Here is a 24,486-nt window from a genome sequence, read left to right on the forward strand (position 1 = left end):
GCTAATTAGGATATACTTGTTGCCTATGGGCTTTTCCCTTTTGAAATAAATACAAGCAGAAAGTCACTAAGGAAGCATTCTGAATCAAGCACTTGGGATCACTTTGCTTCAATTTTTCTAATAAACCAAGGGTTACTAATGCACCCATAATTTCACATGAAATGCCATGCATTTACTAAAGTGACAGACAAGGGGGGTGTCCTCAGATATTTGGAACATTTTACAGGTTGAGGGACTAGAAAAACATACTCAGATTTCATCTTGATGCTCTTCTATTGTATCTAATTTTATCTCTACCAAAATATTAACATAAAGAATGTGAAAGATTCTTTTCAGATATAGTGAGAAAAGTTCAGAAAAAGAACCATGAAAGCAGTAAATTGATCACCCTGCCACACAGTGAATGTTGTAAGGATTTTTGCTATTTGTGTTAGTTGCAGTTCTAAGAGATCCACAGTCTCCTGCCATTGCTCAATACAAAAGTCAGTAAAAAATAAATTCTTCTATTTAGAGAGAATAAAAATCTCCATCAAGCACTGAAAGTAGAAGTAAGTTTCCAGATTAAAATGAGCCCTGAAAAACAGATTAGCTTTCTCCATAAAAAGAAGCAAAAAACCTGATAGAAACACCAAAATACTGACTGTATTGAACTGAAATTTTATAAGTCCCAAGACAGATTTTTTCACTACAAGAGATTTTTTACAACCACGATAAGAAAATAGCAGTAGAAAATAACATGAAGACAGCCATACTGTCTCATACCAAAGGTATATTTAGCTGTGGGCTAAGCACACAGGCATTTGGATCTGCTGGTTTCAAATGACTACCTCTAGTGCTGGGCTGGAAGAGATAATAACTGTAGGACTACCACACATCTTCTCAATGTGCTCATGACTTTATAGAAATCCAATCATCTTTATTTTGTTATAGAAATCCTATCATCCTTATTTTGTTCCAATTCTTCTAATGAGTATCACAGGCAGAGAAGTCAGTCCATTTAGTTAGTCTTTGTAGCAAGGCTTGTATCTCTATTAATTGTCTGTACAACACCTCTAGGTACCTCTCCAATTCTTTCAATATTACAGTCAAGACAAAGAAAATCAGAAAGGCATGGTTTTCTAAGCACAGATGAAGCACAGAATTAAACAGAGGAATGGTGATGATCTGTATTATTTCATGTTTACAACAGGAATAACGCAGAATAATATTATTATTCTGTATTATTCCTGTTGTAAACATTCTCTAGGGGAAGGAAAGCTGCAGTCTCTGACTACTGACAATCAAAGAACTGCTGGTTCTATAGAACTAATCACTGGTAACAATGAGATGGAAAGATCAACTCAGAATGCTGTTTAGGAAGATCAGAATTATTATTCTCCTACATACATTCTATCACATTTGTCTACATAAAATTTGGAACTTGTTTAATACTTTTTGGAAATTCAACAAGATGTCCATCATCTCCTTGCATGTTAATTTTTTAAAGGACTTCAAGGTATTCGTGGCTTCCTCTTAGAAAATGCACAGTGACTCTTTGTCATTTTCATTCAATTTCACAATTTCAGCCACTTCTCTTCTTTAGATGGCATCCCATCAGCTTCTTTGCTGAGATCACCAGGCTTCCTTTTTAAAATGCAGCACTGCATTTCCCATTTTGCTGAAACTGAGAATGTTTCAAGTGAGTTACTTCTAGCATGATTTTCTTTATAATTATGTCTCAAGGCTCTGAGTAACATGGGATCAGCATGATATCTGAATGCAACAAATCCTTTCAAACTAAAGTAAAATACGACTTTCTTATTTCTGAAGAAACATTACATTTTCTTCAAAATTATAAACAGTCTACTGTCAGGCCTGACAAATTCCAACCCTGTTCTAATTACATTTTTAGGGCCTAGTTTCTTGGGAACCCTCCAGACAGGAAACATCTGGTTTACCCTACTAGAAATCTAGTCCTTTACTTCTGAATTTGCCTTATACAATACAGTAATTCTCAAAAACAGAATATAAAATCTTGAACTTATTTGATTTCAATAAGTACTGTACATTAAAGTACAGTAAATACTGTGAGTTTGTTATTGTATTTCCTGATTGAGCCTGTTTTTCTAATCTATAATTATTGTCATGTGAGCATTTTAATAGCAGCAGTTGTACACTGTAAAAGTCTGCTAGTCCTACAGAACTGGCAGACTGCTAAAATTTTGAACCAAGACTCAAATATTTGGGTAATGCATTAACAGAATAAGAAAGGATGCTTTATCTCACAAAATGCACTAATTACAATGCAGACTGGGAAGAAAAAGAGATAATGCGATTATATTCATCCATACAGAAGACAGCAGTCTACATATACTGTCAACTTAATTGTTGTGCGATTCTTTTCTTACAGGCAAAGAAAAATTTTTAACAGCAACACAGAATTATTAATTAAGGTCTGATTTACAGATTTTTTTCAAGAAGTCTTCCAAGTGTGAATTGTCACAAAGGAAAGCTGAAGAAGTATTTATTTAAAAATGTAACTGGCTGACTTGCATAGAATTAGAAAAGACAGTTTCCAAAAGATCTTCAGAGACAAGACAAGCATATGTCTAATATGACCCAAGTAGGAGGAGTGAGCTGGGAGAAGAATTATCACATTTTTTTTCAAAAACCAGCAAGCTGAAAGGTTATTTTTATGACATTTCAGATAGATGTTAACAAGACAAGACTGTATTTATCTAGCCAAAGGGCAAGAAAAGTTGTATAATAAAATTTGGTGTGACCTAAGCTTTAGGGACAGATGTATACAAATGACTACCTATATCAAAGATCCTTGACAAAAAGAATCTGTTAGAATCAGGATAAGCCTGAATGCTAAAATGAAATGAGTTCTCAGATCAGAAAGGATGTCTGCAACAGAATGATCACAGAAATCTAGAGGCATACACAAAGTGTTGTAAAACTCTGTATTAACAACAGAGAGTTTTCACTAAATATAGAAGTGTTGGATGGGACTCTGAGAAATGTGGTCTAGTGAAAGGTGTCCCTGCCCATGGAAGGGGGGCTGGCACTAGTGATCTTTAAGGTCCCTTCCAACCCAAACCATTTTCTAGTTCTATGAATATTTGATGCAGTGGAAGGACTTCATTGAGAGAAACAGGCTTTGATTCAGTGTCTGTCCTGCCCTCTGAAACCTGACAAACAACAGATTTTTGCTCTATAACATTCTCAAAAGCCAATTTGCCCAAATCAAATTACCACATCAAAATATTTTTAGTACTAATTAAGAAGTAAATTAAGAGTTATTTAACTGATTAGGATATCACTGCTTCCCAGAGTCAAGTAATTTATTCTTTTACTTACTGCAAATATCCCTACCAAGTGGAGCGAGGTAAGTATACCATGACTTAGACACATGTTTCTTATTATTTGAAAATTAGAATATGTAATATATCTACATTTTTACAGTCTCAATTGAAATTTAGAAAACAAAGAGCCCTGAAGTAATATGTGTTTCTAGTTGCATGCAATGGTTTTCTTTAATCCAACAGTTGATTTAAAACTGTGTGAATCAACTGCTCAAACTCCATTTTACTGAGAGCATGTGGATTTTAAGTTGAAGACCAAAATTTCAAAATTATTTCAAAACTTTTGCAGCTTTTTGTTCAGACTACACTTACATTTAGACACGCAGATATTTTCTGTACCTAAATCAAGAATGTATTTTATACTCTTCTAGTTCCATAGCTCATAGATCATTGTGCTTACACAAGTGGAACAGGGTTTTTCCTAAGGCAATAAGGATTTCTCTGGTACTGGGGAAATATTGTGTTTTATCCTGTTATGTATTATCATTTGTATTTTACTAAAATGCTAAAAGTAAGTCCTGGGGGGGATGTGTGCAAATAGAGGGCAGGGAATCAAAGGATTAATAACACTGAATGAATGCAACAATGGAAACTCAGTACCCCACAGTCAACAGAGCAAGCTGATCATAAGAAATTTTTCTGCTAATGAGAATTTTGATTAATTTACACCCCTGGTGACTGCAGTAGCTGAGGGCACTGCCCTTGACATTCTGTTGCCACCCCTCTGCCCTGGCAGCTCCCTGATGAGGTCAGGAGCTTGCCCAGCTCTTAGCTGCCTCTCTGAATACTCCATCTCAGTTTGGCTCTTCTGCCACTTCCAGTTTAGACCAAGATGCCAAAGTCTGCCCTGAAGTGACCTCTGTGCACAGCAGCTCTCCCCTGCCAGCTCTGCTGTGTGGGCAGTAGTCTTCAACTAAAAGGGGCACCAATAGCTAAGATTAGACTATCCCAAGAAATTTTGTCTGAAAATTTAATTGAAATTTTTCATGAAACTTTTCACACGACTAGGAAAAGAGAGCTTGAATTTATATCAAGAGAGTAGAAAATATATTTTAAATCATCAGTCTTCTTGCTTTTGAAATGAAGTCTGCCAGCTAAAATCCAGGATATTGCCATACAGCACAGATGAATATTTTTTCTCTCAGAAATACTTAGCATATTAGCAAGTAACAAAAAAGCTTAGTGAAGGGAGCAAGTATGTGTTTGACATATTTGTCTCCAGTTTTCGTGAGGAAAAAAAACCCCAAACTTCATATATTCTCTATAAATAAATAAAACTACACTTGAGATTCTATGAGTATTTTCTTCCAAAATTTTGTCTGGCTGCTTGGAAAAATTCATTTTAAGAAAAACTAGGAGGATTTTAAATAAACAAAAATTACTATCTGAACAAAATGAATAGTATTCAGTTTTTAATTTAAATTACTTCTGCAACAAACAGCAGAGATTATAAGAGAAATTTACTGCTGGCTTTGAAAGGAAGCACTTCAAGCAGCAGATGAATCTCAGGTGTGTTACTTGTCTAATAAATGACCAGTACCAAATTCCTGAGCATTTGTTTTCCAGTGTCACCTACCATAAGCCTGCTTGACATATGATGTACAGTCAAATTGTAGTATTGGTGAGATGATATCATGCTAAAAATGAATCTGATTGCAGCAGAAATAAGTTAACTTAAATAATTCACAGCGACATGCAGACTGACCTGTCCAGTAACAGGTTAGGTGCAAACAAAAGCTTTCCTGGGTGTTCCATGGAGCGCCAGACTAAGCCGATCATCAGTATCTCTAACCAGGCACATTCCAGTAGATGGACCTGATCATGGAGTGTTAAATCCACAAATCCTGAAAGAATAAACAGGAGACAGTAAAAACACTCCAATTTTGTAAGTGAAATAACATTATTCAGAGAATTAGGTTAAAAAGTGCTTTAGAGCTTTTGGATAACCAAAAAGAGCAATAAAACTGATGTTTGTTCTCTTCATATTTTGGGCTGAGTGTTGTCCAGTGTTGGGGCTCCCAGTTGCAGTCAGAACAGACAGAACTTTCTAGCCTACTGTTTTTGTCCTGGCTGTACTCTTCCCAGAAATCAGGGCAAGAGCCTGGACAGCATCCCCATCCCCATACCTTTGTGAGGGGGATGGGAATCCAGGTGCATGCTGCAGAAAAAGGGGCATCTGTCTGCTCCAGCACCACGCTGCCTGGGGCATGAGGCAAACTGGAAAAATGCCTGCTATAAAATGAAGTGACATCTCTAATCAGCTAACCCCAGACAAATTCTCTTGGTGGAATGCTGTTTTACAGACTCATGAGCATTCACTCTGCTGAAAGTGTGATGCGTGTGTGGAAGAGGGACCAAAGAGCATATCAAACAAACTATGGAGCAAATTCTGATATTTGTGAAATCAGAATTCACTGATGAAACACCTGTTTATATTCCTAGTGGACTACAGAACATGGAGGAAGTAAGTACTTTGTATTTAAACATTGTTTAGAAACAATGAATGCAAACAAGAAATGGCTTATAACCATACTACAAGAAACTAAAAAGAAAGAATTATGGTGAAGGTAGACATGTAACTGTAATCACAGTGGTCCTCCCTGTGTTCATTTCATGCAAGAGATTGAATTATTGTCTCTTTTGAATTCTCATTCTTCATGAATGTTTTTTTCAATCCAGAAATATAACAGAAGTGGAGAATAATACGTGTTGCACAATACGATTGATTAGATCTTGCGTAAGCTATTCCTTCAAATTAGAATGAACCTCCTAAAATAAAATGTGCAGAAGTTCCCTTAAAATAGGTCTTATTTATCTTTTACTCAGTGTTACACGTGAAACACATTACTGAACCTTGCCATAATGTTTTGGGGGAATTGTAATGATTTATACTGATCTTCAGAATACAGAATACATGGTAAACTGCCTTACCAGCCCTAAAATAGCAGGGATTTTCCTTCTGTGTGTGTCCTCTCTGAAGGTATATACTGAGTCCGTTTTGAGGAATATACCTGACATACACTTGAATATTATCTTGAGAAAAAGGAAGAAAAAAGGCACATATTTTAAAAATCAAATTATGTGCCAAGAAATGTGTTTTTCAAATAAGAGAGGTAGAGAATAAACAAAATGCATTTCACAAAAATGTAGAAAATACTGTTACATCTGGTAAAACAGTTTTTCATGTAATTAATGAAAATATCTGAGAGAGCCAATTACTCTATTGGTAAGAAATCATCCAATAGAAGGAAACAGCTCTGACACGTTTGAAATAAAACACACCTATAGATCATTAGAAGTGAATTAGGCAGTTGCAATACCTGCTGTTTTTATGGGTGGGCTAACAATAGAGGAAATAAATAATTGCTTTTTCCTGTATTTTTCCTTTATTACCAAGTACAAAAAATAATTTCCAGACTTCAAAGACTGATGAAATGGCACTTGTCTGAGTCACCAAGTAGTCTGAACAATAGAGCTGAAACTTAAAAGAGCAACATTCTTAACTACAAAGCATTGGTTACAGCACTCAAGCACAAAACTGGCAGAAAGAAAATGTCTGTATATGGAGAACAAATAATAAACACCAGGTTTCCTATTAAGTATTGCCTTAAAATGACAATACATAATAATTGCCTTGATGGCTTTTAGGTGACATTTTAAATTTATTATCTTGTTGTTCATAAAACTAGCTAGTCAGTTTAGTTAAAACTGAATGGTAAAACTGAATGTCCTGCCCAGAGAAGCTGTGCATCCCCATCCCTGGAAGCATTCAATGCCAGGATGGAGAGGATTTTGAACAATCTGGTCTAATGGAAGGTGTCCCTGCCCTTGGCAAGGGGGTTGGATGGAACTGGGTCATCTCTAAGGTCCCTTCCAACCCAAACCATATAAAATAAAATTCTATAAAATAACAGATTTGATGAAACAAAGTTCTGTAAGATAGCTAATACTGTAAAACCATCAAACACATTCACTGAATGAAAATATTTTAAATTTTATATTTCAGTATGGCAAAAGGGTATGAACTGAACTGAGGTATTTCTAAAGGAAGGACATACAATTTACTTCTTTACCACAGACAATTTTTAACAATGACATGGAAAAAACAGAAGTAATAGTTCAGACATCCTGTTGGCATTTGGGAAACATCTAATGAACTTTATTAAAAGTCTGAGAGCAAAAGAAAGTTGAATTATCTCGGTGTTACCTGAATCTGGTAACCATCCTGCAAGTGGGATGAGAAGTTAGACAGAAAGGTAGAGAAAGATCAAAATGAATAAAGCAATGAAAAATATGCCCTCTGGTGAAGAGTCTGAGGAATTTAGTTCCTCTTTGTGAAGCCAAATAGTCTTGAGGGGTTGAAGGACCCCAATGGATAAAGATCCAAAGAAAAAGAGAATAGCATTACAGAAGGTAATGGCATAACAGAGAGAAACCCATGCTGGCAGCTAGACTGGCTTCAAGTCAGACTGCAAATTAGGGGGCATTGTTAGCAACAAAAGTAGTTATTGCCTAAGCATCACATTAAATTTCCTTGAATTTGCTTTCATTTGAAACATTAATCAAGATCTAATAATTCTTTTAAGACATACTCTTGTTTAAGAACGTTAATTCAGAATAATGTAACAGAAGTTTAAATTAAATTATGAATAAATCATTAGTCAGTCAATCATGTAGAGCATGTTGCACTTTAGTGTTGCTGAAATTATGTGTAGATGTGCACATAATTCTTAAATTTCAGTACTCTTTTAATGCTGGAAAGTTTTGAAAATTATTCAGACAGTATTTTTTACTTCTAATTATTTATCACTGTGCTTTAAGGAAGAAGACAGACATTCACTTCATTGTTGATAAATTGACTAATTTGGATGCAGTTTGGATGTAACCTTCCTCGCACTCCATATACCAGAATGACTAATTCCATGATCTTATACCAATCAGTATCAATAACCTAGATTGCCATTAGTCCATCCTACATATTGACATGTATCATATGTTTGGCAGGAGAAAGATGCTTAGAGGACAAAAGCCATGCCTAGGCTGTTCCTCTTTTTTCAAATACAGATAAATTAACAGCATTTCCAAATGATTGCCAACAACAAACGTTATAAATGTAGCAAAAATTCTTGTAGGAATATGGAAATCTGAATTTCTGAAAAGCTAGAATGATCTTTAGTGAATTCAGCTAGGAGTAAGGGGCAAATAAACTTCTCTGTAGAATGCAAAACTGTAACGTTCAAATTAAGTGATTTCCCTTTCTAGTATAAAGTGGCAATATGTGCTGCATGAGTGACAGTATTACACAAATGTCTATTTTTTAGACATGCTTTGGCAAGCATGACATTAGATTTGGCAATTCAAAATTGTATGATCCCATCATCTTAAAAAAAAAGGAATACAGTAACTATTTAATTTACAAAACAAATAAGCAAATATCTTTGTAACCTGGGAGTTTGAACACAAGGACTACTGGAAATAGTATTTGGTAAAACATACACTCTTGAGAAAAGTAGTTTATGCTCTAAGTTGTTTGATTGCAGTAAGGAACAACATAAAGCTCAGACGATTTTCATTTGCTAAGGGAACATACATTGTGCACTCTCCAGTTCTCTGAAATAACCACTACCAACTCATGTATATGTATCTGTGTGTGTGTGTATGTGTGTGTGTGTGTAAAATTTTACCAATCTTTCTGAAAATAATAAATTCATCATTTGCCTTAGTGACTTTTGACCAAATAAGTAGCTACCCATTTAATGAGGAACAATTTCCATAGCAATTACCATTCTCTGAGACCCAATAGCCAGTGACATTGTAGATTCAATCATTCAACAGGAAGTCCTCCACTGGCACTTACTAACATTTGAGGATCATTATCATAATTTTGCAATTTCTACTAATAAGACACAACTACAGGGTGTTCAGAATGCTCAAAATCAGTTAAGTAAATGGGAAAAAAATTATAAAGAAACCCTTCTTTTTACATGTGACCCAACTCTAATCCAACCTATATGTTTATACTATATCTCCTAATTACCACGATGTGCACCTAAAAGATTAATGTCAAAGAATTTTTGCAAGAAAATAAACATTATCATGTCATAAAGAACGAGTCTGTCTCCAGATGCTTTGAAGGAAAGTAAAGTAAAAGCAATAAATAGTTTTAAAAGCAATAGCAAACCTCCATCTATCAAATTATCCCATTTACAACAGAAATTGATACCAGATGTTTATGGTAAAAAATACAGCAGGAAAAATAGGCTTCTACAGGAAGTTTCCTCATGTTCTAGAGGTATACAGCTCAGACTTGCAGAGCTGGAAATGATCTTTTTGTGATTGATATCCCATAATATTTTTCCCTCCAAGTTTCTCCAGGTGCTTTCTGAACCAATTTGGCATTTAATGCACTTCAGATTGGTCTGATATATTTTGAAGCAGTAGTCGCCAGTAAGAACTTTCATACTCTCAGTTAACACTAGGTAAACCACAATCTCCTGTTGTTCTGAAATAAACAAACATTTCTCTCTGACTATCTCTTGAAAAATGTAATTATTGTATTGGAAGATTCCATCATTCCCTAGGTCATCATCTCACTTCTCTTTTCCAAACATTATAATTACATGCAGTCACTCCTTAGATGAAAGTTATTCTGTTCACCTTTGAAACAATGTTGTCCTTCTTGGAGCATTTTCCAGTTCAGCTACATTCTTTTAGAGACAGTGAGACCAGGACTGCAGACTGTTTCAGTCTGCCGTTATCTTCCTCATGTTATTCAACTCAATAACATCCATAATTTTATCACTGTTATTCAGACCCTTTTTTTTCCAGCAAACTTATGAATATGTTAAACATTAAAGTCTTAAATGTCCTGCCAGCTTGTCTACTATGTCTTTAACTTAACAGCAACAGAAATTTTTATAATACTTCCTATGGCAAAAACCAGGATATTGAACTCTACAAAAAAATTGTGGGAAATCAGAAGACCTAAATTTTGTGTCTTAAATGTGTCCCGACAGGCAACTGGGTTTTTTTTCTATCTTAATGCAGTGTTTTGAAAAGTGGCAACAACCACTGGAAAAGGTTGTTGTTTACAATTCAGTACAGTGCCTCAGTCATGTGACTATGTAATAAACCACATTTGGAACAGAACACTAATTAGGTTGGCAAAGACAGCAGAAAGTAGTGGTGGGTGCTGCAACCTAATTGCTAGCAACCCTCCAATAAAGCAACAAAATAAAGAGAGGCTTGTATTGAGAAAAATATCTAAGTAGATGAAAGGCAAACAGCAAAATAGTTCCTAGGCAAGTTCTGTTCTCAAAAAACAGCCATAGAGAGGGAAAATATCTGTTCCTCCTAACCTAAAGCACACTGAAGGACCAATACCTCAGTCACCAGTGTTTGATCGAGTGGTGAAATCCGTGCCTTTTTTAATGCCACGAGCTTGGTACCCAACCTCTCCACTTTAAAGAGAGTGGTGAGACTGCATCTATGCATTTATTTAGCACATAAGATGACATTCTGTTCTGAAATTGCACGGATCACTCAGCCTCTTCAACCTTTAAGGCTAAGCCCTGAAACCTCTTAGTTAAGAGGTGGCTAAAACCCACACCTTGACTATAGCCTTGTCTGTACACAACAACAGCAGAGCAAAACAAATTCTGAGGCCAAGTGAATCAGAGAACCACAAACACTGTTTTCTTTGAGCCTCAGTATCCACACAGCTATGTCTATAATGCTTCTTATTCCTAATTCTTTCCACAGATCTTCAGAACAAAATTATAAGACACTTTTATTAAGTTCTTCCTCCTAAGGGCACTTACAGTATGACACGAACATATTGTTTAATTGTTTACCCAACACCAGTGTTTTAAATCAAGACTTATTTTGAAGACCGAAGTTCAAAGATCTCTAAACCTCAACATTTTCAATCCAAATATTTTGCTAGAAGAGTAGTTTTGTTATTTCATTTTTTTTAAAGGATATTGCTTTTGTTTCTGTAAGTGTGGTCAGAAAAAAATTAGCTACAATTTACTGAGCTCCTGGGAGGAAATCTGAAAGGCAAACACAAAGCAAGTGGCACAGTTGTAAGAACCTCTAACTACTTTGTCTGCTCTTTCACAATTCTCTATTTTTTTCTGCCTGTATAATTATAGTATAGCAGCACACCAATCCAAACTTACACACAATCTCGTCTGAGTATAAACAACCTTTTTTCTAAATTAAATTTCTTGAGATCAAAGAGAACAGCATCTGCTCTTAATTACTGTTAATTCCTTTTAAAAATTGTACTTCACATTTTTACATTTTCAGCTCTAATGATTTTAAACTTCTTTCTGAAAAACAAAAATTACAATTTACAGGTGTAAATTTAATAGCGATTAGGAGTGTTTGGGGTTTTGGGCAAAACCCCTAAAAGTCAAAGGAACATGAGGCCCTGTTTTACCAGTCTGTATTCATACTGAAAGTCAAGACCAAGCAAGGTTTTGCTCTTCACCTCTAGTGGAGGTTTTCACCCTCCCTGGCCTGGCCTTAGGAAAGTTGCCTAACAGTTTGGCAGGCAGACCATCCAGCCAAACTGCCTACCTGACACTGTCCCTGGAGCAGGATGCTGCAGGGATGTCACACTTGTCACTTTTTGTTCCATTCCCATTTCTAAGAGCTGGTCTGTTCTGCCTCCACTTAAAAGTTGCAATGTGATGATTCTGAAATGCGTTTCTCAGATAAATGAGAACAGTTTCAGCTCCTTTCCAGGAATAAGTCAAGTTATCATTACTTCGCTCAGCGTTTTCTGCTTGTGCAAAAAGTACATACTTTTTCAGACCTGTCCAGTCCATATATTTTCAGAATGAGGAGTTTAAAAAGTTCCTGATGCCATTCCTGGTCCAAATAACCAATTCCTTGTTCAGTACAGGAACCTATCTTTCCTCAGGTACACACCAGTCTAAACTAAGACCAAGAGGACTCTGTCTACATCAGATATATTAAATACTGTCCTATTTCAAGTTTCCTATGCCAGACTAAGCTTGTAAATAAGTTAGGCAAGTAAAATGTCACATACTCAAAGCAATACTTTGCTCCAAGTACAATTAGAATTTAGGGCCATGGAAACGCTTCAGAGGTAGTGACAGAAAATTGCCACTGGTCAGACATATATTCTCTTCTCCTGACAAATCCTTGCCACTTTTTTATGAAATACTGGTGCCTTGCCTGAGAGAAACATGAGAATTCTCCAGCACAAAACCAGCATGGCTGGCAATGCTCCTAGGGAGATGGACCATGTTCTGCCTGGGAGTCTGCAGGAACATTCAGCATCAGAGCCAAACCTTAGCTGGGAAGTGTTCCTGATGGTTTTAGGCACCACAAGTTCTCTCTGAAGAGCAGCACAAGCAAATTATTCTGTAGGATTTATCTGACTGCCTGAAGATCTATCCTGTGATGGTGGATGGTCAGGCTATGTGTCTCAAGCTCAAGATTTCCTCCTTGGAGAGAAGACGAGCTGGGCAGTGCTGTGGCTGAGCCCATCCCAGAGCCAGAACACAAACCTCCCCAGTGAAGCTGAATGCTGCCAAGTCCTGACTTTCTCTCACCTGTCACTGTGTCAGCCTTGACTTAAACACAGGGGGTTTTCTGCAGTGGTTGCACTTTGTTAACCAAAGATTATTCCAGAAAGTGCATTAGCAGTAACCATTTAACACAAATATGTTGAGGCCTTCCATCAGGGAACATAATAAAAGTAATTGGCACTCACATAGCACTTTACATTTTCAAAGGGCAGTAAAACCATTAAGTATTATTAAACGTATTTTATAGATTGAACACAGGGAGGTTAAGTACCTCATGCAGGAGGAGGCAGGATTAGGACAGAGGTGTCTCAGCACATTCTGTCATCCTTTCAGCCACAAAAATATTTGAGTTAAAGACTACTTGAGCCTAAGTGAAAGTTCCATTTCTTGCAAATCAGTAAAGGAAAAAAAAATACAGAAGCAACTGAATTTTCTCATAGAGAAAAAAGAAAAAAACCTTTAAGAAGTTAGATTTGAGGGGAAAATTGTTTCAAATGTGAGCAGAAAAGCTGGATGCAGGGAAGCACACAAGTATTAACTTTAATTAATGGTCTCACTAAATTAGGCAAAGTAACAACCTGTACAAAACAAATCTTAAGCTAAAGTTTTCCTCACCCTCTTAACAAGCAGTTTTAGAAGTTATTAAAATAAGAATAAATCTTGCCAATAATAATTATAACAACTACTGTATAAGATTATTGTAAGTGAAGGCTTCCTGCCAGTTTGCAAGTGAAAGCTTATGCTACTTGTATTGTAAAGCAAGAAGGGAGACATACATGTATTTTCTGTATAGAAAACAAGCTCTTCAACTAATCAATAAAATGTGATGTTTGTTATTACATGGAAAAATTCTTGCAGCACTATACAACTGTTATTTAAAGCATGTTACTGATAATTCCTTCCTGAACTGTAATCCAGATGGCTGAGACTCAGGGTACACTTTGACAACAGTAAGATGTTACTTTATGGTTCTTTTAGCACTGAGAGCTGTGCCATTTCTCAGGAAGTTCAGGCTCGCAAATAAAATCCACAGAACACTGTCTACTTATTGAGAATGGAACAGCAGCTATTCCCTGTGATTTTGAGTGCAGGAACATCCCATCTGCAGCTGCATGTGAAGGCTTTTCTTTGAAGATTGTCCTCTGAATTTTTCTCTGGACAGGTGAAGAAAGACACTACACAAAATTTATTAGCTACTGACTAAAATAGATGGTATGAGCTAATACATCTTTTATTTATTTTCTCTGACACAGTTAATTACATTATATTAAACTTATACCAGTACTCAGGCCAGTTGTGACAAGTTTGAAGGGGTTTTGAGGGATTTGTCATTTTTGTAAGAGGTCACAGCTACACAAAATGTTTTTCATCAAAAGCAGATGCAGCTAAAACAATTTCTGGGTCTGGTTATGCATTCTTAACTGACTTTTATGAACTCAAAAGACAGACTCATAAATACAAGCTGTCCTCTCTACTTCATTCTCCCCCCTCCTGTCTTTCCCCACCCAACTAGGGCTGCCACTGCTGGTCCCTTCTGCTGGTTTAATTGTTCACACCATTGATGAAATAGCCTGCCAAGGAAGAGGAGCGTGGAAGCAACCGATGGGCAGTCAGGGAGCACCAACCACCTCGGAGAGTTTACACTTTGTGTAAATTTGCCCTAAGACTTGAGGTCATATCCAGCATGACTTGGATTTTTTTTTTTTTGTCTGTTTGGTTGCATCCAAGACAGTATGGGGTTTTCAGCATTTGTTTGACCTCCTTACTAAAGTACCAGGCTGTGCTCCAATCACAACCTAAACCAAATGGAAGTGATGGTTTTGTGGCAGTCAAAAAAAAAATCATTCCAGGCAAAAGGTCTCATTAAGCAATCACTCTTTGAGCAATCTCTTAAGGCAACCACAAGTAAACACATAATCTGGAAGAGGGGAAAGGAGGCAGACTGAGGTAGAATCTTTCCGAGACTTTTAAACGACCCCACCCTGACCCTGTAAGGTTTCAAATGGTTGATTCAATACACAATTACTAGGAGATAATTTAAAAACTAAAGATCAAAGACTTCCCATTGTTTTCCTCTTTTGCAGAGTGCACCTACATGCTTTTACTACATCCTCTTACTGCTTGGGAAAGGCACTTTGGATGGGCAGTGCCCTGAAGGTGTCAGTGAGAGCAGCAAGCCAGGGGTGGCTCACATGGAGCCACTGGCGCCTGGCCTTCACTGTGGCACCAGGAGACACACCTTGTTGGAGGAAGAGGCTCTGGAAAACCTCAGGGTGGATAAAGGCAATGCAGGTATGCCACACGGTCCAATGGTCATGGGGGACAGGACAGGGATGGCAAGTGAACAAAACTAGGTAAAAGGGAGCCCCTGGAGAGCTACTGTACCACAAGCTGCTCATTTCTACTGCTCTGCACCTCATTTTTCCCACAAATGTTAGGGTGTAAAAATATCTCCATTGTTCTGTTTTTTATCCTTTTTGTTCCTTTAATTATAAGAGCTATATGAAAGACTTAAAGGTCATCATAACACAATCAAGAACATTTTAAAAAGATATAAAATTAGATTTGCAAAATAACACAACCAATGGCCAGCTTCAGCCATTCTTCTAAACTAACATTAATTATTTAAATTGAAATTAAGGATTAACCCTGGTCTTTCTGACTGGCCTTAAAATACTGGTTTTATACTTTTATTTTCAATAATTGTGCTTAATTCTTTAAGAATTAAAGGTTCATTGTTTTGCTTTATATCTCCATCCATGTCTGGGGGCTTTAGAACTGTCACATTCTAATTTAACACTCTTTTGACTGCAATAACTTTCATATGATGAAACTGGGAGGGCTAAGCTCTCCCTTTCATTCATAAAATCTGGTGAACAAGGCATTAAGCTTATTTCTCCACAATGTCTCCCACTACTGTCCTCAACACTAAATCCACTAGCATTCATTGCAGCAGCATATGGAATTAGAAGAAAAGAGGATTATTTTGCAACCCAAGGAAAAGAGCGGGAAACTGTCAAGTTTGTACTGAACTAGAAGATTAAAACTGCTTCAAGACTAGAAATAGAAATTGCTCAGAACATAGTGTGCTGTACCCAAGAAATGAGGCATAACTTCAGGGTTCATGGTCTGGTCACTCTTTATAGTCAGTCACTAGGATATAAAACTAGCTTGACTAATGCACCTGCATCCATTTTTTCCTTCAGACTGTTCACTTTTGAAGTATTATTTCTGTCTATTGCACTTATATGTGAGTAACAGAAGCTATATATATTTTTATGTGTACTTTATCATCCATTTACATTGCCTGGTATCTACATCAAAACAGAAACATAAGCACATATAAATGAAACCTCCAATGTTTCTTTTTCCTCCTGTTTGTTTCATCCCTACACGACTGGTTTTGAACCGAACCCAATCTCGAAAAAATTGTCCAAGAAATTGTAAGGATACATCAAAGAGAAGAAAGACAGCAAAATTAATTGCAGCAATTTCCTTCAACCACTGCAAAAAGAAGACTGTTTCAGCAGCTGTGTGGGAGAGTCATCATAAGACAGAGCACAGGAATACTTTACAGGGAAAGCAAGATACTGGAATGCAGCTGGCAATTTGTATTAATCTTCTTGTCCACGGAGACCTAGTAAGTTATCAAGCAGCATGTTTCCACAAAACACATGCTAAGCCCCTTTTCTCACACTCTCCTTCAATGTGTAACAAACCCAAGGCACCCTCAGGAAGCTGAGGCTCAGGCTCAGGTGTGCACACAAAACGCAGGTGCTGCACTTGGAGAACGGCGACCTTGACTCAAAACACCCAAATGGCCTACTGAGATACATGCTGAGCTAGAGCTGGCTGGAAGCACTCTGGCAGAGCTTTCTACATTGGAAAGTGACAGCTGGCAAGTTTAAAATGCTCTGGGTAACACGTCGCATTTCACAGAATGAAAACAAACAAATAAAAAAGGGGCTGGTTTCTATCTGGAAACACGGCCTCCTTGTCAGCACCTCATCTTACTTTTTAGCACTCTACCAGGCACCTAGTCGCACTCAACACTGAAAAAGGTATCTAAACTTCTGGAAATATAGGTCCCCTTTCCTTAAAATTGTCTTCTTATTTTAAACAGGTGCCGGAAATATTTGAAATTTTATTGAAGTCTACTTTCACATTAAAAAGAAATTAATTTCACCTAAAAAGGTTATTATCTAGCAGAAATTTTCAAACATTTCATTTTGTATGCAGCGAGAAAGTTTATTTTTACTGGCTTTATCTGTCAGAAACAAAGAAACTAATTATTTACACAACTCTGAAGGAGACATCTGGCTTTGGAACAGTGTACAAGCTCATCCAAAATGACCGGATCTATAAACTCCATGTTTTAGCCTTGACAGGACTGGAAAATTGCATGGAATCCCACCACATTAAAAAATATCATTGTAATACCTTCTAATAATTACAATATCAGAAGTTAAAGATTAGAAGAAAAATACGCAACTTGAAATTCAAATCCCTGGAATTATAATTTGATATTTTTTCTAACTTGCAAAAAAAGTGGTAGTTTTCATCTTTCTTATTTCAGAGATGTTTTGATTTATTCTGTTTTTTATTTTCTCTTTCACATGCATATGAAATGCAAATGTGACAGACTCCTTATGGATGAGAATAAAACTTTGGCTTGGATCAGGAGATAGAGCCATTTCACCTGGTTCAGACATAGCCTAGGAGAATATTTTACAAACAGCATCACCATGCTCATCCTCAAAGCACAGTTTGGATCACATAAAGGAGACTTTCAGGCTGAAGTCTCCTTTCTTGAGAGGCAGAGGAACCATGCTTGGTGTAGGAGCCCCAAAGAAGCCAATATCCTCTGCTTTGAGGATATCCAGGAGGTTTTGGGTTCCTGTTACTCACTTGTACAGCTCATATATGTTTATATTCTCCCATGGCTACCTGGCTGCCACCAGGAGAGTTACCAGGATGAGATGAAGTCATGCAGTAAACCACAAAGAGCTCACACAGAATCAGTGTTGTACTGTGATGGTAAAACGCAATCTTCTAAACAGCTGAACAAGAGACAGAAAATATGAAACAACAATGTGGTGGAAACTTGTCAAGGTGATGACACAGCATTTTAACTATAATTATCCTAAATATGTTTATTAATGATCTGACAAGCCAAGAAAGTAATGAGGCAGCAAAATATGAAGATGACAGAAAGTAATGTAATTTAATCTGAACAAATAAAACAGGAATTTCAGAGATACTCAGAGAAGTGAGTCACCTCCTAACTGTTTGTGTTAACTCTGGAATCAACCTAATTTTTTAAGCATTTTCAGGCTGCATTTTTGCAGAGAGAGACAATCAAAATATGAACTGAGGAAGAGGGATGAACTTGGAAATTCAAAAAGAAGAGGAAAAAATCTTATTTTCTTACACATACATAAAAAAGGCTAATTCTGAGTGTAAAATACAGCACCTACAAGCACATTTAAATATAGTCCTACTCTGATGAAACATAAAGCATTAGGTAGCTGCTCAGAGACTCCGAAGCCACAGGACTCTGATGGTCCAAGAGGCTGGCAACTTGTTAAGAAGGGGGAAAACAGCTCATCAGGGTTACACTGAACTACTTCTGGCCTCACATAAGTAAATCATTTCAGTCATCCACCAACATGAAATTGCTCACAAGTTACTCCATACTATTTGTAAATAAAATAACTCATGGAAAGCTGGTAACAGTTATTCACTGTCAGCTGAAGAAAAGCAGATCTGAATTCATCAGCCTGCAGTGATGGATTTTTGCCAAAACCTCTCAGAAGCCCTATTACTGACAAATAAGGTACAAAAAAGCTCATCTGGAGTCTAAAGAAAAGAGCACTCTGACTGCACTGTCTGCTGCAACACGGCAGTAAAGGAAATGTATTTGCGCTGCCTGGCACTGTCTCATTCAAATGTCCAAATGTGTCTCCATTTAAATGCTTCAATAGAAGTGTCTCCCCTCTTAAAAAAAAAAAAAAATTAAAAATCAATAATGAAAAGAGCCCCAAAACCAGCCAAACCAAGAGGACAAGAACAAAACAAACAAAAAACAGAACAAAAAAAACCTTTAAAAATTAAAGCAGTAAAAAATTCTGAAAAATACAAGCCGCTTTTTTGAGAAGAGAGGCATATTGGCAAGGCATAAAACAGGAGCATAATGAGCAGTATAAAAGAAATAGCAGATTTAATTCATATCTGTGCCTGTAAGGGGGGGTGGGCAGGTGCTGGTTTACACTTCACAGATTTCCCATGCAGCAGATAAAATCCTGAGACACCAGTTTAGGAATGGATTCGCTGTGGCACATTGTAAGAGAGTTCTACATAACTGACAGAGAAGGCATTGGCACAATCAGTGCTTCCCTGTGGTAAAGCAGCATTCTTCCCAAAAGGTTCAGTATGCCTACATGTTTACCTGGGGGAAAAAAAATGTGCATTTGCTATTCATATTGGAGCCAGTGATCCTCCATAACTGGAGAAAAGTGGGGGAAAAAATGAAGTCACAAGTTGATAATTGTGCTGGATTTTCACGAGCAGCTCTTCTGTGTCAGCTGAAAACCACTCCATTTATACTGGTTTTAAAATATGTGAGGTATTAAACAATTAATACCAGTGTTTAATCCCATCATCACCAAATAAAGTGCACTAGAGCTTTCCTTTTCCACTAACATTGCAAAATCCCACCCTGGAAAAGACTAATTGTCAACTGCTGATTCCAAAAGGCTTCTGTCACTTCAGGTCACTATTTACTAGCTGTACACAGCAAACTTGGCCCAAAGAACTTCCAGAATTTACTGCCTTCCTGGAAGAGAAACACAAAAGAACAACTTTTAAAAAATATGCACTAGCATTGGCAACCAACCAGACAATCTTTGCCTTCTGGGAAGTAAAGCATCTTATTTCCAGGGATGGAAGCTAACTAAAGACCCTCTATGAACAAGTTTGGGGGTGCTACCTCTTACCTCACAGCTATGGCATAGAATTACAGTTTATGGCGCAGATTAAGCAGGAACATGCAAAGTATGTTCCTACTAAACACCTACTTAAGCAAGCAGGATAAAGACTGTAAATGGTGCCAGGAACTAGAAGATTCTTTCCCTTTGTACAGAAGAGACAGGAAAAGACCTCTCTGCATAAAAAAAAAAAAAAAAAGAGAAATTAAATTAAAAGAAGGCTTGCTCCACGGTTGTATATTACTACTGGCAGTACTGACACATGAATATTTATTTCTAGCACCATCACATTAATACTGGCCTATTCATTCCTGATATACTGTCAGCCTCCCATTTCCATTACCTCGACTACCTTGCCATGAAATGGAGTGGGGATCAAGTTACTAGCAACCCAAAACACACACCCAAAAGATTCATTTTTAACCCAGATAAATCCCTGTTCTTGCAAAGCCAGCCCAAGACAGGGAGAAGCAGAAAGGTAGGAACTGCTTTAGCCAGCACTGCAACTGGAACAAATCCTGTGAAATTACAACCTCACACAGTACATCCTACAAGTATATGTGATACTCATAAGAAATAATACCTTTGTAGCAATCAGAGAAGATTTCTGAAATAGGTCAGACATGCATTATTAATATAATAGTTGATATTATATGGCAATATTGTAATTTTAGCTCTATCCCAGTCAGGGGTTTTTTTTAATACAATGATCACACTCAGTCAGAGACTTTTCAAGGTTTTAGTAAACACCTGGCTTTCATGCCAGCAGCCTGTACAGCCACTTCTCTAATTGCAGCCATGTTTTCTGAAGAACAGCAGCTATTGCAGAAGATGCTTCATTAGGCTATTGATAAGGGACACTTTCATCAGCCTAATCCACCACTTTCCCTATCTTTGTGAGTCAAAGTAAAATTAGGTTTCTTGAATTTTTGTTTTCCAAATCAACCTAAACACTCCAGAATATAATTTCACAGGGAACACAACATATTCAGCCTATAAGCAAGATTTTGAATGGCACCTTTCCCCTCATCCATATATTAACCTTGATTATGGGTCTTCAGACTTCCTACTGTATTTGGTTCCAAACCAAAAATCTCAAGCTGCAGAGAAAAAAAATAACTGAAAATTCTGTCATTAATTTTCTTTTTCTGAGATCACTCTGCTCACAAGGAATACCAGATACCTGTGAGAATCACTGGATACCTCTGACAGCCTGAGCTGTGTCCCTCTCTGGTGGGCAAAGGGAACTGGACACTGAATCAAGGTCAAGATCTTGATTCCTCCCTTCTATTTCCAGGACTCCTCAAGATGATTAAGAAGCTTTAGGTCTAGACCCAGAGTCTAAGCACAGTGATAAATATTTCACCTCTATCTCCCTGCTCCATACAGAGATATTTCTTAAAGCAACAGAACTTTACATATAGAACAGAAGGCAATAGTTCCTTATGGGCACTTAGGTGAGCACAGACTCCTGGAGGAGCAAGGCAATTGCAGATTTCTCATCTCCCATCCCACTGTGGGATATTCTTTATCTTGCTTACACTAGTTTAAATTCACAGCAGTGCCTAACTAGCATGCAGACAAAACAACATACTCTTTCCACACATTGTTCATTTCCCGGAGAGATAATCAAAGAAAACAAATGAGCTGGTAACAGATGTGTCATATAATGCACCACTGCAGCAATACAGACAGGGTAAGAGCCCATCCAGAAATCATCTGCAATAAATCTTTCCTAATTATTCCTATGTAACTTAAAAATTCTTATGTATCTAACATGAGATTTTAGTGGGTGACTCACTGAAATAGAAAACGAATACAAATGATATTAAAACAACCACTAAACTGGAATTACAGCTGACTGTGCTCAGAGATGTAGTACTAGAGAAAACCTAAAAAAATTAGGGGGAAGTTAATAAACATCAAGTAAAAAGGGCCAATTTGTGTGAATTATGTGAACAAGAAACAATGGATATGTGCACATGCACATACATATCGCATCAGTGCTTTCCAACAATCGCATATTCTTTTTGTAAATTATTTTAAGAAATAAATAAATCAGGAGGGATCATTACTTACTGTTTACTTAGAGTAGAAATTAACGAGCGTTTCTTGGAAAGCTCCAGGGTTCAGCATAGCTGAAGACTCTAAGACAGATATGTTCATCCAAGAGTGTAAATTATTTATCAGCTAAAGAAAAATAGCAGGAAATGTTTTTATAAAAGGATCATATATTTTAGAAATAAAATATTACAGTTTAAGTATTTAATTTTCTAATGTGTTGGCTAAAAATTATAAAGATTAATACTGTGAATGTTCATTTTTGCCTTTCCATTTGCCAAGACCAATAGAATTTAATCTTCAAAAACTTACTATCAATTGAACCTGTATACCATTGAATGTCCAATGAACTCCAACATATAAGTAGTTATTGTCAAAAGAATTTTATCCTTCTTACCTGTTTGGTGTCACTTTTCATATGTCAATATATGTCAAACAGGTAAACAAGATTACTCATAGTTAGATAAAATTTGATTACTGAAGATATTTTTTTGAGACAGCTTGTTAGGAAGCCCCAAAATACAAATCTTTGAAATTCAAATATTTCTTACTCTGAAAAGGCCTGAATAGGATCAGCTTTGTAATAGCACTGTGGGTTTTGATTTTAAAACCACTGTGTACAGATGGAACTATAACTCTATAAAATGTGGACTAGCAATCTTAAAAAAAATTTTGGCTATGCACTTGTTTAATGGCTGATAGCTGACATACTCTTCAGAATCTCTCCTTCTGGACAACAAAATGAAATCTGGAAAGCTACAGAATTAACTTTAGGAGTTTGCAGAAAAACTGGTAAGAATAAACAAAAAAATATGAAATTTTGAAAGTTTATGTATGAAAAGTTTAGAACACTGTCAAGGATACATTTCTGAGCTCAGTTGAAGGTTCTCTGAAGAAATACTCTAAATGGTTCTCTAAAGAAATATTCTAAGAGGTTCCCAAACTACTTATCCTGTTCTAAATCTGTTTCCCTTGATTGAAATTTTATGCAAATACAATGATGCAGTTTGAACACATTCTTCTAATGCCTATGGCCAGGAAACTCCTGGGGAAAGAGTGGGACTTAAAGCTGGAACACTATGGCTTGAAAGATGAAATGGGGAAGAATTGTGTGTAAATCACATCCCAAGGCTCTTCTTGTGGTAACAGGAGCAAGCAACAACCAGACCCATGCACTTGGAAGAGCCCCTGAACAAATTACTGCCTTCAGCAGGAACCCTAGCAATAAGAACCCCGCTGCTGAGCTGTTGAATTTCCTGTTGGCTCATCTGACTGATTCACAGCATCTTTTTCCCCTGATTCTCTTGCCTGTGTTCTTTACTTTTTTTCTCTGTTGGAGTCTCCTTGTTGCTGGTCAGCTTGTCCTGATGCATTTCTCTACCCTCCTATATCCCTAACCCTAGGGACTCCCTAGAGTTTGAAGGCCATTGCATTAGGATGGTAATTTCTTAAATTTCCAGCATTAAAGTTGCAATTCAGACCTTGATTCTTTTTCCCTTCTGCTATAATTTTGTTAGAGCCTTCAGCTAGTGAAACCACTGCCTGTATTTTTGTTTTGTTTTGTATTGTTTATGTTCCCTTACAAGCACTTCTGCTGAATTACTCCTTCTCAGCTTTGGCTTTTTCCTATCTGACACAAGCATATAACATATAGGTGCATATAACATCTCCCTGTCCTCTAGAATCAGCATCTCCACCCCATCTCTCAACAGCAGGCCATTGTGGCACATTGTCTTGTCCTTGTCTCTAATTAGAAGCTCTGTAGAGGAGGAAATAGACCCAATCTTTTTTAAAAGCACTACAAGACAGTTCTAGAGATAACTAAAACAGGAACTCATAAGTGAGGAGTTTTCTTATGCAGCACCCAGAAGGTGGAGGAGGAGAAGGACAGAAAGGAATGCTTTTTTGGTGTCACAAATATAGACAAGAAAAACTGAAGATGCTTACCAGACTGAGAAAACACAGGGATGGAAAGCTTTAATTTTATACTCAATGATTTAATTCTGCTGCTCTTTATAATCATTCTGTTGAATAATTTATCTCAATCTGATGTTCAAATTCAAATAGTGTTTACTTTATTCCACTACAATGTTTGATACTTACAATTTCAGAGTAATAAATTGACATTTCACAGAAACTAAATTAGCAAAAGCAGCCATAAAGTAAGATCCAGATGCCTATTTTCATTTCTCTTTTGCTTACAGATTTTCTTCCTCTGTTTTTTCATCTAAGAAGTGGGGGAGCAGACAATATCACTTCAACAGACTAAAGAGATAAGCTAAGAGGTGGGGTTTTTAATGACATTTTAGAAATCTCCACAGCAAGCCTGTTAGGCAAAGGAGAAAAGACTGTAAAATAGATGTTTTGAAAGGGTTATTAAAAATTATTACAGGAATTGCAAGCCATTAATTTTTTAAAATAAATGTAAATTATTGGCAGGAGGATCACTACACTTAGGAGCTCTATAAACATTCCTACCTCTAAAGGGTTATAAACACATACCACTCTCATCCAAGACATCTTTCCTTC

General features: G+C 36.8%; 1 protein-coding gene across 1 annotated transcript in view; it reads right to left on the bottom strand.

The window, feature by feature from the left end:
* Nucleotides 1-24,486, bottom strand: part of ESR1 (estrogen receptor 1) — a 178,988-nt gene that overhangs the window by 19,695 nt on the left and 134,807 nt on the right. The window contains exon 7 of the mRNA XM_074537738.1: nucleotides 5,053-5,191. Coding sequence (XP_074393839.1) covers nucleotides 5,053-5,191 — 139 coding nt within the window. The remainder of the gene's footprint in view (nucleotides 1-5,052; nucleotides 5,192-24,486) is intronic.

Source organism: Zonotrichia albicollis, chromosome 3, assembly GCF_047830755.1.
Source record: "Zonotrichia albicollis isolate bZonAlb1 chromosome 3, bZonAlb1.hap1, whole genome shotgun sequence".
In the NCBI taxonomy this organism is placed as follows: domain Eukaryota; kingdom Metazoa; phylum Chordata; class Aves; order Passeriformes; family Passerellidae; genus Zonotrichia; species Zonotrichia albicollis.